The 13716-nt window shown below is 39.9% G+C and overlaps 1 protein-coding gene across 6 annotated transcripts in view; it reads left to right on the forward strand.

Annotated features, from left to right (window-relative positions):
• The window catches only part of KCNQ1 (potassium voltage-gated channel subfamily Q member 1), a 367457-nt gene that overhangs the window by 39536 nt on the left and 314205 nt on the right, over positions 1–13716 (forward strand). For all 6 annotated transcript variants that reach the window (XM_080405255.1, XM_080405256.1, XM_080405257.1 and 3 more), the window contains exon 2: positions 9061–9151. In XM_080405255.1, coding sequence (XP_080261381.1) covers positions 9061–9151 — 91 coding nt within the window. The remainder of the gene's footprint in view (positions 1–9060; positions 9152–13716) is intronic.

Here is a 13716-nt window from a genome sequence, read left to right on the forward strand (position 1 = left end):
CCAAGCAAAATAAATTGTGAAAATTACACTTCCTTTCCTGCTTTGTAGTGTTTAATCAAACCACAAAAATAAGAGAAATAATAAGAGCACTAATGACTTATTTTTCTCTTGCTAAGCCTGAGGTGCACTTAAGAGGAATTGCAGAAGTTCTCTCAATTCATAGTATTGGATGAAATCCTTTCCTCATTGTGCATGTGCACTTACAACTTCTGTGGCCGTCATGTTGCAATGTTGGATTTTCTTGTTAATGATCAGGCCCGTTGGATGCTCGTTATGAACGATCCGAGGAGCCTTGATAAATCTTCTGCAGTCCAGTGGTTCTCATCTCTTTGGTCATGCACTTGTTTTAAACGTTGCCTATACTTTTTCCAGTTTCTTACACAGTACCTATCATCTTTCTCCCGTTCAGCCATGCCTGTTCTCAAAGGAAAGAAATACCTTGTTGCAGGATTCAATAACATTGCTTTTTGTGAGCAGTCAACCTTTCCTCTTGAAGCATCTTGATGTCTGGTTTGCATTTCTACTGCAATCATACCCTTTGCCAAGACCTTAAAGGCTTTTCCTGCAATAATTACGATGCTGTATCCTAAATGACTTTTGATTCATTGTGTGCTTTGTGCTTTGGTACAGTGCCCATAATTTAAATTATTTTTACAGACTCTAATTTCCGAGAAGAGCCACGTAAGTGTGATAGAGGCCTTGCTTATTTAGCTGTGTAGCTAACCTGTTTTTCTTAATATCAGACTACCCCGGATTGTATGTGATCTTTCTTGTACAATAAAACTGCTTTCTCACACAGGAGCTAGAAGATGGTATTTCTTTGACAAGGAGTCAAGGAGCTGGTTAAAAATTATGCCATTGTTTCCTTCAGGAAGCGCCAACTATACTTTGCCTTACAGTTGGAACAAATACATATTAACAGGAAGCTCCATCTGATAGACCTAAGCTAACACAAACAGAGCATTCGCACTTTGTCTGTTGAAGGCTTTTTTGATGGCAAGTGACAGCTGAGAACAGTGATCTGCCTAGTAGCTTGACCTGTGTAGGACATAACAGAGAGGAAGCGCGTGTTTTACAGGAAACTGTTGTAGCCACTTCCTGGAGGGAATCATGCTTCTCTGCATGAATGCAAGTATACTTTCCCTTCTGCTGGGCATCCTCGTGCTGCAGAGGGGCTGGAAGATGTGAGGGGGCTGTACCCCTCCTTCCTTCCCCTGCCTCAAAAACTAAACAGAAAAAGGTAAGAAAAATCTTTAGAGGAAAACCATGTGAGGAGCCTGCATAGCCAGAGATGTAAACCCCTACTTTTCTTTTTTTTGTTATTAGGACTAAGGTACTTTTTTTTTTTTTTTTTTTTTTTTTTTTTTACTAATTTCATCTTCAGCTATGGTTTGTTTAGGTTGCTGGTCTCTTCTAACTCCTTGCTACAGTGGCTTTTTAATTTGCTTTTTTCATACTTCACCCTGTTTAATGGATCTAGACCCAAACTAAAATTTATATATTCTCTTGGAAGTGAAACGATTTTCTCCTAAGCAAGTTAGCTGAACTGGTTAGATGGCACAGCTAACACAGTTATTATGCAGTTTTCATTCAAGGATTAGAGAGTTCACAGCCATACTCTGGAAGAAAAATGCATGTGTTAATAGAAATTTTGAAGTTGGCCAAAGGTATGGGCAAAGATTAATTGAAGTACAGGGCTCCTGCTTTCTAATCATGTAGCTTCAGCAGACCATTCTCTTGAAAACAAACGCTTATTTTTTTTTTTTTTTTAATGGAGGAAGTGATGGAGGACCTCTGACATCCACCAGTTGCGTAACTGAATGCTCATTTAGTCTTCTGTTAGTACACTGGCAGTGTTCTCCAGTAGTCTGCAGTCATGACAGAATTCATGTTCAATTCAGACTTGCTAAAGGGTTCAGTACAAGACCTATACATACAGAGTATTTATATGTGTGGATTTATTTAAGGATGGAAGTTTCCTCTCTATGGTGATATCCTGTTTCTTTTTTTGAAAAAACGACCCTATCCAAGTTTTTCACTTTTAAATGTATCTGTTGGTCTTCACACGATGCTATACCTTTATGATGATTCCATAAAATAAATTTCCATCCTGTATTATCTTCCTGGCAATGCTATTTATGATCTAGAGTCCTTGTTTGTCTCTCATTGTCAGCAGTCCTTCATTTGACAAGTTTTACCTATTCCATTTCTAACTTCTACTTTGTATTAGATTTTTTTTCCTCAAGCAATCCCAAAATACCTTAAATGAAAGAGCAAGAAAGACCTGGTGTGCCTAGCTGCACTAAGAAATTACTTGATATCAATTAGTATGAATGTTTACTTAGCTGGACCATGGAAATGACTGTGCAGTACTGCGTGAGGTGGTTAGGGATTTATGTTGACTTGTAGTAATATAAACCTGTTCACGTTTTTCATCAGGGAAATCCTGATGAAAATTAAATAAGGAATGACTTTTCTGGCCTGGAATGGGACAGAATACATGACAGAGTGAAAGAATGATCCTCTGTCTTCAGTGTGTGTCTTACATAAAGTTGTCTGTCTAAATCCTCATGGCAGTAACTTTTTGTTGTCTGTAAAGCTGCGTGAAAATGCCCTTTTATGATACCATTGATCTTTGTGTTCACAATCTGCAAAGTAAGTGTCAGTATGTGTAAACCATGGAGATGAAAGATAAAATAATGATGCTGTCATATGTTTTAATGAACTAATCTGAACTGGATATGCAGCAGCATTACAGTTTGCAAATTATGATGATAAAGAGAAGAAGCTGCCCATATTTAATCTACACACTTGTGTCTTTCATTCTCAGTGTCATCCTTCCAGTTCTTTTAAAGCTGTATGCTTAGAGGAAGTTGAACTTTGTTTTTATTACTTTGTTTACTTATGAAACCTATTGCAGTTAAAAGTTAAAGAGCAAAAGAGTGGTTTACTCTATAAAAAACAGACCCCTACAAAACAAAACACCAAACCCACCCCATGAGTTACAGGATTGGCGAGGAGGTTGCACGGTTGGTGATTGATCATGCATGTGACTAAACAAAGCTGTACACTCAAAGAAAGGCAATCCAGTTGCTCAAAAGTAAAGTGCGGACAGAGGTTCAAGAAGGGCGCTTGGGTAGAATATTACCAAAGACACAGAAGGACCCAAAAGCCTTTTTAAAATTTTTTTTATTATTATTTTATTACAGAGTATTTCTTTCTTGGTTTTAGTCGTTATGTCCAGTAGACAGAAAGGATGAACTAATTGGCCATTGACCTCATGCCAAAAGAAAGAGCACAGATCCAGTAGTTACTCGCTAATGTAGCATTCCCTGTATGCAAGGGCACTGACAGTTGGATACCTTCAAGGTTGATAGCTGTAATGAATAAAAGTTGTTCAAAAGAGCAGACTTATGTCAGCTATGACTTATGCCTACATGACACTGGGCAAGAAAAACTGGCTGTCTTCCTCAAGGGTTAGAACTCAAGTTGGGTTTATATAAATTGAGCTGAACTTTGCATCTCCCTCCTCATCTATTTAATGTTTTTGAGGTTTTAGCTTAATTTAGGGCCTAATGACAACTTTTTCCAGGATCATGGAAAGATTCCTACTGAGAGTGTGTAAGAAACACTGCAAGAAGTAATGAAATCTTCCCACATTTTAATACTGGTTTCGATGATGATGGCTGCATGTGCATGAGACTATGCTAATCTGGTCAGTAAGTACTTCCAGCTTGTCTCAAACACCTTTTTGTTTAAATGTTCCTGGTCGTATCACTGGACATATTTTCTAAACTTTTATCAGTTCTCCTACCTGTGACATTTACTAAATGAGCATTGTTATCTCTAAGTAGGAGGTTAATTGCTCCTTTGATCATTCTACACATTGTTTCAAGCCACAAAAAAGACATGCTAATGTTCTCAAACCATAGTTAAACACAGGAAAAAAAGCAGCAACTCTGGGCTGGAGACTGCAAAGTACTGAAAGCTACCTCTAACGTGTCCAGTTTCTGCAGCTGCCACTGAGGTCAGTGAAAAAGCTCTAAGTCTGAATCTGTTCTGAAAGTCAAAATACAGTCTAGAATAATCAGAAACCATTAAATTCACCTTTAGCTCTTAATATAGTCCCTTTATATTGCTAAATATAATATATATACTGGCTGGTCATGTTTACCTGTCAGCTCTGTGATTCTTCCCTGGAAATTCTCTGACTTCTCAAACCTGCTTGGACAAAAAAAATACCTAAATCTTCTGGCTGACTTCACGGAGTAAGCCAAATTTTATTATTTATTGTATATTTGCCCACATGCACACTTTTGTTCATACAGTCTCATGTAACTCTATCTACACCTGTGTCTGTGCTTTTCTCTGTAATGGCTAGTATAGCATAGCCACACATCACAGGTCTATATACAGGCTTGGTTGTACATGAGCTCAGTGTGTTGCTGGAGGGCTGCACTCCGACATTGTTTAATGCACGCTGAGACAGCTCCACTTCTGGGAACGACTCCACCAGGTCTGCAGTGCCTCTAAAAACTGAGTTGGAAAGGCAGCCACAGAAACTGACTTCTAGTAAGGCAGTGCTCGCTGAAGGGAAACAAGCTGCCCTGTAATAGTCTACTGAAAACTTGGAGCATGAAAGAAAACATCTGTTGCTTTCTAAGTATTAGTGTTGATGCTGCTTTGATAGTGCTTTCGTGGTTTTGCATCCAGAAATGCAAAGATGATCAGACCGTTGGTGTTAAAAGAAATGTTGCACTGTTAAATATGAGTTAATCTCAAAACTAAGTATTTTTGACTGTATCTACTGAAGCATTATCTGTGATTTATCTACATGCAGGCAAATGCTACTTTGTAACCTGGGACAGGCAATATGGCAGAGTTCACACACTATAGCCTCATCTCTAGTGCTTGCTTGGCCCCACAATCTAGTTAGATCAGAGCTGATGAAAACCCAAACTCTTCATTGCTCTGCTTCCTTTCTTGAAGATGCTCATATTTGCACACAGAGGGCAAACAAGCAATGGGTTTCAGGAGATAAAAGATTGGTGGTTTCCAAAAGACTAAGCCTTTTCCGACCGCTAAAGAAATTCCAGCGTTGTTCTGTTTGTCTCTTCTTTGGAGGAAAAAGGTATTATATGGAGTCGTTAGGCTACACACAGTGGTGAATGTGCTACTACTCCACATACAACTGGTGAAATCAGCATGGGACTATATGCTTAGCAAAGTGTTCCAGAGTGATTGATGCTAAACTGTTAATTAGTCTTAGATCTTTAAGTCCCTGAGTGATATTATATGGGCCTAAGGTATTTTTGATTTTCTACTGTGAGACAACGAAGCAAGTCTGGCTAAGTAACATGCTTTTCCACTTGTTAGGCTACAGTAAAGCAGCTTGGCTACAACCCAGTGAAGAGTAAATGATTGTTCTGTGAAGTCTAGTAAGTGTTTTGGGATTAGCACGTATACTGGATAGCCCACGTTCAGTTTGCCTAATTTAAATGCCCATGTTTAGAACCTTCACCTGCTCAACAGTTGAAATAACTAAACATTTTTCTCAGTACCTTGTTTCATATGGGATATAAATTGCTCCCTGAATGTGTCCAGTGTCTTTCCAACAACAACAGAGCTTTGACGTGCAGGTGAGGCTTTGTTTGTCTGAAACAAAACTCTTAACTATCTGTGATCATATGGTTGATTAGGATAGGGCTGATACATCTGTCTAGTAGTAATTTGTTTAATGCTTCTTAGTGTAAGGTTGGTTTCAGTTGCCCATGAGTTTGATATTAACTGGTTGCTTGAAAAGTTTATGTGCTTAGCAACTGTATCAAGGCGAGTACCCTTCTTTGGAAAATGTAGTAATAGTGATCACAGTAAAGTGACATTAACAGTGATAGGATTATTTTGGACATGTGGAAATGGTAACATTTGCTTTGAAAAAATGAACCAGGTTTGGGGCTTTGAAATTTTATCTTCTGTTGTCAGGGTTGTACCTTTGATTTTCCCTGTGAAAATTCACACAAGTTCAGTTACATTCCAAATACTTCGGGAGAAACAAAAGTAAATCACAGCTCTCACAGTAATGGAAGCTTTCTGAGCTTGACAGTTAAATTTCCCCAGGGTGATTTTCACATACAGCAAACTCAATTTTGAGGTAGAGTCTGTCTTTGCAACTGTTGTTCATAACTATTTACCTACAGTGAACTTGTCTGCAGTCAACAAGTGAAAGCAGGTAGTAGCTGTGAATCTGTGCTCCACTTCTGGCTGATGAGAGGGGATGTAGCTGTCAAAAAAAAAAAAAGAAAAAAAAAAAAGTGGCATACTTTTCCTGTTTTCCATTTTCTTGGTGCCTCACTCCCTTCTTATGCTTCAGAAGTGGAGGAGTAAGCCACTAGTACTGAAATAAAAACAGGGTAAGAGCTGAGTGTTGGAAGCAAACAAGCAGTAGACTAATGCCAGGGTTTTTTTTACCCTCTCAGTTTTGGACCCTCTATTCCTTATGTGCAATTGATCTAGTCTCAGAAGCAAAATAGCGATGCCAGTGTGACAGGGTTGGTAGCTTGGCTGTGGTGCTCCACTGACACAGCTGTACTACTGTGAGTTGTGAGCATCTTCTCTCTAATGCCAAAGAAACAGATGAGAAGCAGCAATATCTGACCAAACATCTTTGTTTTGCTTGGGACTGTGTATTTTTGGATATGAAGGTCTCTTATGCTTCAGCCTGGAAAGAGCACAACAATCAGTTTCAGGAGTTTTCCTGGGAGTCAAAAAACTCCTAGATTAGTAAAAGTGAAACAGATCCATCCATGTGCATGGAAACCCATGGAAGTGCAGTGGCTGGCCCTTAATGCAGTCCTTATGTCAGCCTTCAGTTTCTCTAATAATAACAAGCAAAGAGATTTGACAAATGATGTACCTAAAGCTTATCTTCCCGTCACTTAGGCACACAAACTTTCACCTTTAGTCCTTATTAGGTTCCTCCTTAGTTGCGTTAGTTCAGACATGGGCTCGTCTTGGCTGCGGTGCCCTCTCGTGGTCTCGGGTACCGCCCGAACTGCGCTTCCGACAAGTCTGCTACTATTAACGGGTGTAAGAAGAATTCACGGTTACTGGTCAGGTTGTATTCAGACAGCTTACACCATCCCATGCAATTTATTGTTTGCTTTGGACTGGTACTTCTGTGTATGTTGGACTTGTTATCTAGAGGCACTTAGCTACCTCCTTGCAAATGAACCCGTTTATGTTCATGCTGTCACATGTATCAGTCTTAAGAAATTGGGGGAATATTGCAGCTAGAAGGGCTGGATACCTGGGGAACATTTGTGTTATATTTCAAATGACTAGCTAATCTATGCATTCCCCTGCCTTGTCTGCACATCTTACTTCTATTTAAGAATTGCCAAAAGTAGAGATGCAAGGTAAAATGGGAAGATTTTAGAGATAAATCAGAAACACCTATGTGTTTATACTTTTGCCTAAGTAAAAGTGTATCCTCATGTCTGTTTGTGTCGATATGTGATAAACTCTGTCTTATTAACTTCAGTTCATTATCACTTACTAATTTGATTTTTGTACCTAATTACTTACAAACTTCCTCTCCCCAATCTCGTAATGTGTTTACAGTATTATTTGTCTATGTGTGCATCAGACTTGCGTGTGCTATATTTTGAAGCAATCATGGGGCAGTCTAGCTTCTGTCAGCCCTGACTGACACCTTTTTGTTTTCCTGAGTGCTTGGCCTTTCAAAAGAGTCACCTAATGAAGTTCTCACTTATGTGAAAAAAGATAAAGGCTCTGGGTGACTTCTGCTGAGCCATGCTAATGCGCAGCCATTGATGTCCTGTTTTAATATTTCTCCTCTTGACTTCAGTTTTATTCGTTACATCACTTTTTTTATTGCTGTTTTTCTGAGAAAAAAAATTATTAACAGTTTTAGTTGTCTGTAACAGGAGGGATGATTTTGCTGCGAGTTTCTGTCAAGTGCAAGGAATTGGTCTTGTGTGTCTCAAAAGAATTGTGAAAAATATCCCAAACTACTAGCTCTGTGTTTAATAAGTGAATGTTTTAAGTCGTCTTCATTGCTCGTGTCATGTTTTAAAAAGAAACACACAGTTGTTTGGGAACTGGAAGCTGCCTATGCCTAGTGTATAGTGGATAGCATCCAGTTTGGGTCTTAAATGTTTTGCTTCCAAAGTGCATTGTGTTCTTTTAAGGCAAGCAGCAGTCCTGCGGGGTGGTGGGCATAGCTGAAGCTGCTCAGGGAAGGGGTTTGGAGGCAGAGGCTGCAGGGCTGGGCAGCCTTGCTCTCCAGCTGGGGGAAGAGGCTTTCTGGGGGTTACAGGCATTTGGGCTGAGTTTGCTGCAGCTCCCTGGCTGTCCCAGATCTTACCTCTTGGAGTCAGGACCTCCTCCCTAAGGACTCACTGGGGCGGCGGGGACTGGGGAACAAACCCTTATATTCCCACTCTCTTTCTGATAGTTGCTTTGAAATTTTCTTTTATTTAAAAATGGAATCAGACCTAGGTTGTGTTTCAGCTGGCAAATGTCAGATTTTATTTATCTGGGGCCTTTGGGGGATTGGTTATAAAAGGGAGCAAGGGCAGAGTCTGTTAAGCTCTGGCTTAATTGGGGTTTCTCTTTGCAGTTTATTAGAATTTGGAACTGCAAGAAGGCAAATATTTGAAACACATTGAGGGGGTTGTGTGGTGGTGATTCAGCTGTAGTAGCCCTTACAATGGGAAAGAACAAGGAATGTTTTTTTCCTGAGGGGCTAGAAAATAGCAAATCTTAGAGGTAGGCTAAAGCTAATGTTATTTTGTGGTTTCACCTGAGAATGTGCAACCCAAAAACTCAGTGTATGAAGAGCAATAAACTATCCAACATGAGGTAGGATCACTGAAAGGTTACCAGCTGTTTTTTAAGGTAATCCAATACTAGTGACATTTCTGTTTGTATAGATAATGTATAGATAATTTGTGATTGCATAATTATCTGTTCTCACTCTAAGTTCTTGCTAGACTGCACTGCATTATTTTAATTTTTTTTTTTTTTTTTTATTTACAGCTTTCTTATTGTGCTGATATGCCTTATCTTCAGTGTGCTTTCTACAATTGAACAGTACGCAGCTCTGGCTACAGGGACGTTATTTTGGATGGTATGTATGTGGACGTTTATGTGAATTGATGCATATTTGTTCTTAATGTGCAAGTTCTGATCTCCTGAACTAGTACCATATCAAGCAGAATGTTCCTTATGGTTTAATCGGCAAGAGGCTCTTCTGCTTTTCTGTAATGAAGTCTGTAAAACCACAGAAACACCAAAAATCATGGTAAGACAAAACCCCAAGTCTTAGCCTATATGGCCTATACCGAAGGCATCTGTACACAGTTACCTTCTGTTTACAGCAAGCATGTGAATAAATGACTATTATTTCACTTGTGAAAGCATGGTCACTGTGTTGAGAAAATGCTAACTAGCAATTTAAATGTTTGTTCAAAATAGTTCTTGTAGCAGTGCACCAGTACTATCATTGTTACATATAATATCATTATTAACATGAAAAAGTTCACTTAACCCCATCAATAATAATGAACTTTGTCAGTGTATCTATTCAATATGCTAGGGTTTGACACTAAATTTAATATACTATATTCTTATACTTACAGTATTCATATTAGGTATAAATTACGTTATTTCTATTTCACGTATCTTAATGTCTGGTATATTATTTTTAAATGACTTGTAAGTTATTTGAACTCTTATGTGTAACATCATTATTAGTTGCCAGCTAAGAGAATCTATACATGTATTTCTGCATCCAGTATCTTTTCTGTTTTGTGGTTTGTGGTTCTTTTTGTACGGATTTAAATTGGTTTGGTTTCTTTTTTATCCATAGCTAGTAGTTATGGATACTTCTGCCAATTTCTGTGATGAATTTCACTTGTGATCTCACTCATCTTTGCAATATATCAATATTTTACACCTGTGTTGATTCAGTGAAATAACTTCTAGTGACAACATAACAAGTGATTTCATTCCACCCTTAACCTCCCATGAAATCATGGAACTCATTTTGTGTGTCCGTACTGTATGTAGTGTGTACTGTCTGTATGTGTGTAACACATACAGGCCAGTCAGCCTCACCTCTGTTCTTGGAAAGGTGATGGAACAGCACATCCTGGAGGTCATCTCAAAGCATGTGGAGGAAAAGAACGTAATTAGAAATAGTCACCGTGGATTCACAAAGGGGAAATCACGCCCAACCAACCAGTTAGCCTTCTATGATGGAATGACTGGGTAGACAAGAGGAGAGCAGTGGATGTTGTCTACCTTGACCTCAGCAAGGCTTTTGACACTGTCTCCCATAACATCCTTGTACATAAACTCAGGAAGTGCGGACTAGATGTGTGGACAGTGAAGTGGGTTGAGAACCGGCTGAAGGCAGAGCTCAGAGGGTTGAGATCAGTGGCACAGAGTCTGGCTGGAGGCTTGCAGCTCGCGGTGTTCCCCAGGTGTCAGTGCTGGGTCTGGTCCTGTTCAACTTACTCGTCACTGACCTGGATGAGGGGACAGAGAGTAACCTCAGCAAGGCTGCAGGTGATACAAAACTGGGAGGAGCAGCTGATACATCAGAAGGCTGCACTGGCCTCCAGTGAGACCTGGACAGGCTGGGGAGTTGGGAGGAGGGGGACCTGATGAAGTTCAACAAAGGCCAGTGTCAGGTCCTGCTCCTGGGGAGGAACAACCCCATACATCAGCACAGGCTGGGGCTGACCTGCTGGAAGGCAGCGCTGCGGAGAAGGACCTGGGAATTCTGGTGGACAGCAATTTGCCCATGGGCCAGCAGCAGTGTGCTCTCGTGGCCAGGGAGTCAGTGGGATCCTGGGGTGCATGAGGAGGAGCAGGGCCAGCAGGTCAAGGGAGGTGATCCTCCACCTCTGCTCTGCCCTGATAAGGCCACTTCTGGAGTGCTGTGTACAGTTCTGGGCTCCCCAGTTTCAGAGAGACAGGGAACTGCTGGAGAGGGTCTTGCAGAAGCTACAGAGATTGAGGGGACTGGAGCATCTCCCTTACAAGGAAAAGCTGAGAGAGCTGGGCCTTTTCAGCCTGGAGAAGGCTGAGAGAGGACCTCATCAATGTCTACAAATACCTTAAGGGCAGGTGTGAGGAGGAGGAGGAGGCCAGGCTGTTTTCAGTGGTGCCCAATGACAGAACACGGGGCAACGGGCACAAATTGTAACGCAGGAGGTTCCATCTGAATGTGAGGAAGAACTTTACCTTGAGAGTGATGGAGTGCTGGAACAGGCCACCCAGGCTGTGGAGCCATCTCCTCTGGGAACAGTCAAAACCCGCCAGGATGTGACTGTGCAGCCTGCTCTAGGAGAACCTGCTTTAGCAGAGGGTTCAACTAGATATCCAGAGATCCCCTGCAGCCCCCAACCAGTCTGGGATTCAGTGTAACATGTATGCAATGTATTCAGGATTACATACAATGTCTGTAATATCCAATATGTATTGGGTGTTCATACTGTTCTGTATTATCGTGCTTTCTAAGTAGTGTGAAACAGTGTTCCTGTTCTACATATCGTAAGAAAAACTATGACTAATGTAACATTGAAATCTTACTGTCATCTTTTCTTGGGAATTCAGCAGTTGTTTGTTCATTCAGTATTGGTATATTCTGATATCTTCAAGAAATTGAAGTGGATTACAGTGATCCGTTGGTCCAAAGCAGTAGATGGGCCAGTATGCTCTCTGCTTTATCGGGTTTTGGTGGGACTTGCAAAAGAGTCATGGCACCTTGCAACACAAATATGAATGTTAGCATCTGGTTCCTGTTAGTGTCATCTTAGCAAAATTTCCTATTCTGTTCTTATTTTAAGATTTTACTTTCACTCTAATATTTCATTACAAACTGTCAAAATTAAATGTAACTGAATTCTTAAGGAGGGAGTTAATCACAGATGACTGGCTTAAGAGAAACTGTAAAATGCAAAGAAAGAAGAAAAAAGAAAGTGTAACAGCATACAGGGATTAAAAAACAAAACGGGGAAAAAACATAGTGATGTAAGGGGACTTATTAAAGCTTATAAGAGCACTCTTTCTTTGCAGTAGGAATTAATTTCTCTTTTGTGTTTGTAGAAGGACTTTTAGTTATATCACAATAATAATTTTAATTTGGAGCCAGACACTGGAAGTAGGTAGCGTTGTTGTAGGTGAGCAAAAGAAGGGCAAACAAGTTGATTTACAAACTAACACTGAGTGTGAGAGACCTCAAAGGTGCAGCAGAGTAACCTACCAGGAGGAGTATTGGAAATCTTGAAAAAAGTTTTTTCGCTTGGGGATTAACTGGGACAGTGAGAAGGAAGGGAGCTTTTGGCCATGTGGAATTTGAGATTTATGAGACCTTTCATGAAACTTGAGTTACACAGCCCAAGTGTGTGCGCTGTGAGATTGAAATAATTAAAGTAACACTTAGGGACCTTTAACTCTTCTTTTCTGAAGATTGTAAGTCGAGTCCACCTTTCTCTATTTTCATTCCAAAGGGAAAATTACTGAAACTTTGTCAAGAGCAGATTGCTTTTTATTTAGACAGTATTTACTATGTAGGGTAGAATTCTTTCTAAATGAATTCTGCTTTGCAGTGCATCAAATATAAGGCTGAGACAGTGGTACCAAACGTACCATGTCATGCTCTGAAATTTTGCCTACTTGAGATTTGTGGACTTCCTGTATTTTGGAGGGGGAGGATTTGACCAGGCACCCATAGGTCTGAAATTCAAGAAATATCTTTATTATGCTGAATGTCTAGAAATGAGTGCTCAGCATTAGCATGTGGGTATGCTGAGCTGAACAGCCCCATGGAGCGAGTCTGGTTAGATGAGCTTACTGCATGGGCACTGTAAATCTGATTCATCTTGAAAATGAGAAGGAATAACTGCAAAAGCACGTGTGTTATCTGCAAACTACTGTGTAACAGAACCCCTTCTACAGCCCACTTGAATTCCATGGCATGGAAGATGCACATTTGGAAAAGTGCAGAATCTGTTCCTCCTGACTGAAAAACTAGTCAACAAGACCCTTGAAAACACTCACAATTAAGAGCTATACTGCTTTATTTCCTGTGTAGCCAAAGGATTTTGCTCTGACCCTGTGAAAGATCTAAGCACCTCCACAACTTCAGCAGATAGTCATTTTGAAACCAGAGACTAGTTGCATTAAAGTTACAGATGGAAGCAGTGTCTCTTTTTTGTGAACAAGAATTTCATGCTTCAATAATATAGTCATATAAGATGTTCCAATTATATGAAAATAAGAGCTAAAAAAGCTGTTGAGATTATAAGTATATGTTGTTTTCTTTTTATTCTGGAGCTCCTTGTCTTATAACATCACTTCCCACTACTAGAGGAGGAAATACAAGATGTTATTTTATCAGTAATTTTAAAGCATTTAAAAAGGCTTCTCTTTTTCATAACAAGAGAAATGCAAGCTTAAGACTGGAAAAATAAACCAGGGAAAGTTTATATGTGTTCCAAGTGGTGTTCCAGTTCTAGACAAAAAGCTTACAATTAGCTGTTGAATCTTTCTCTGCTTGTCACCACACTTCAGAAGGCAAAGAGCCTTGATGAAAGCTATACCTAAATGCAGTTGTAATGGGAGATTAGGGGAGAATTGGCCTTTTGTTAGTTTCCAGAATGCAGTGAAAACTGTTTAAATTTG

The sequence above is a fragment of the Falco punctatus genome, assembly GCF_963210335.1.
Source record: "Falco punctatus genome assembly, chromosome: 10".
NCBI classification, from domain to species: Eukaryota; Metazoa; Chordata; class Aves; order Falconiformes; family Falconidae; genus Falco; species Falco punctatus.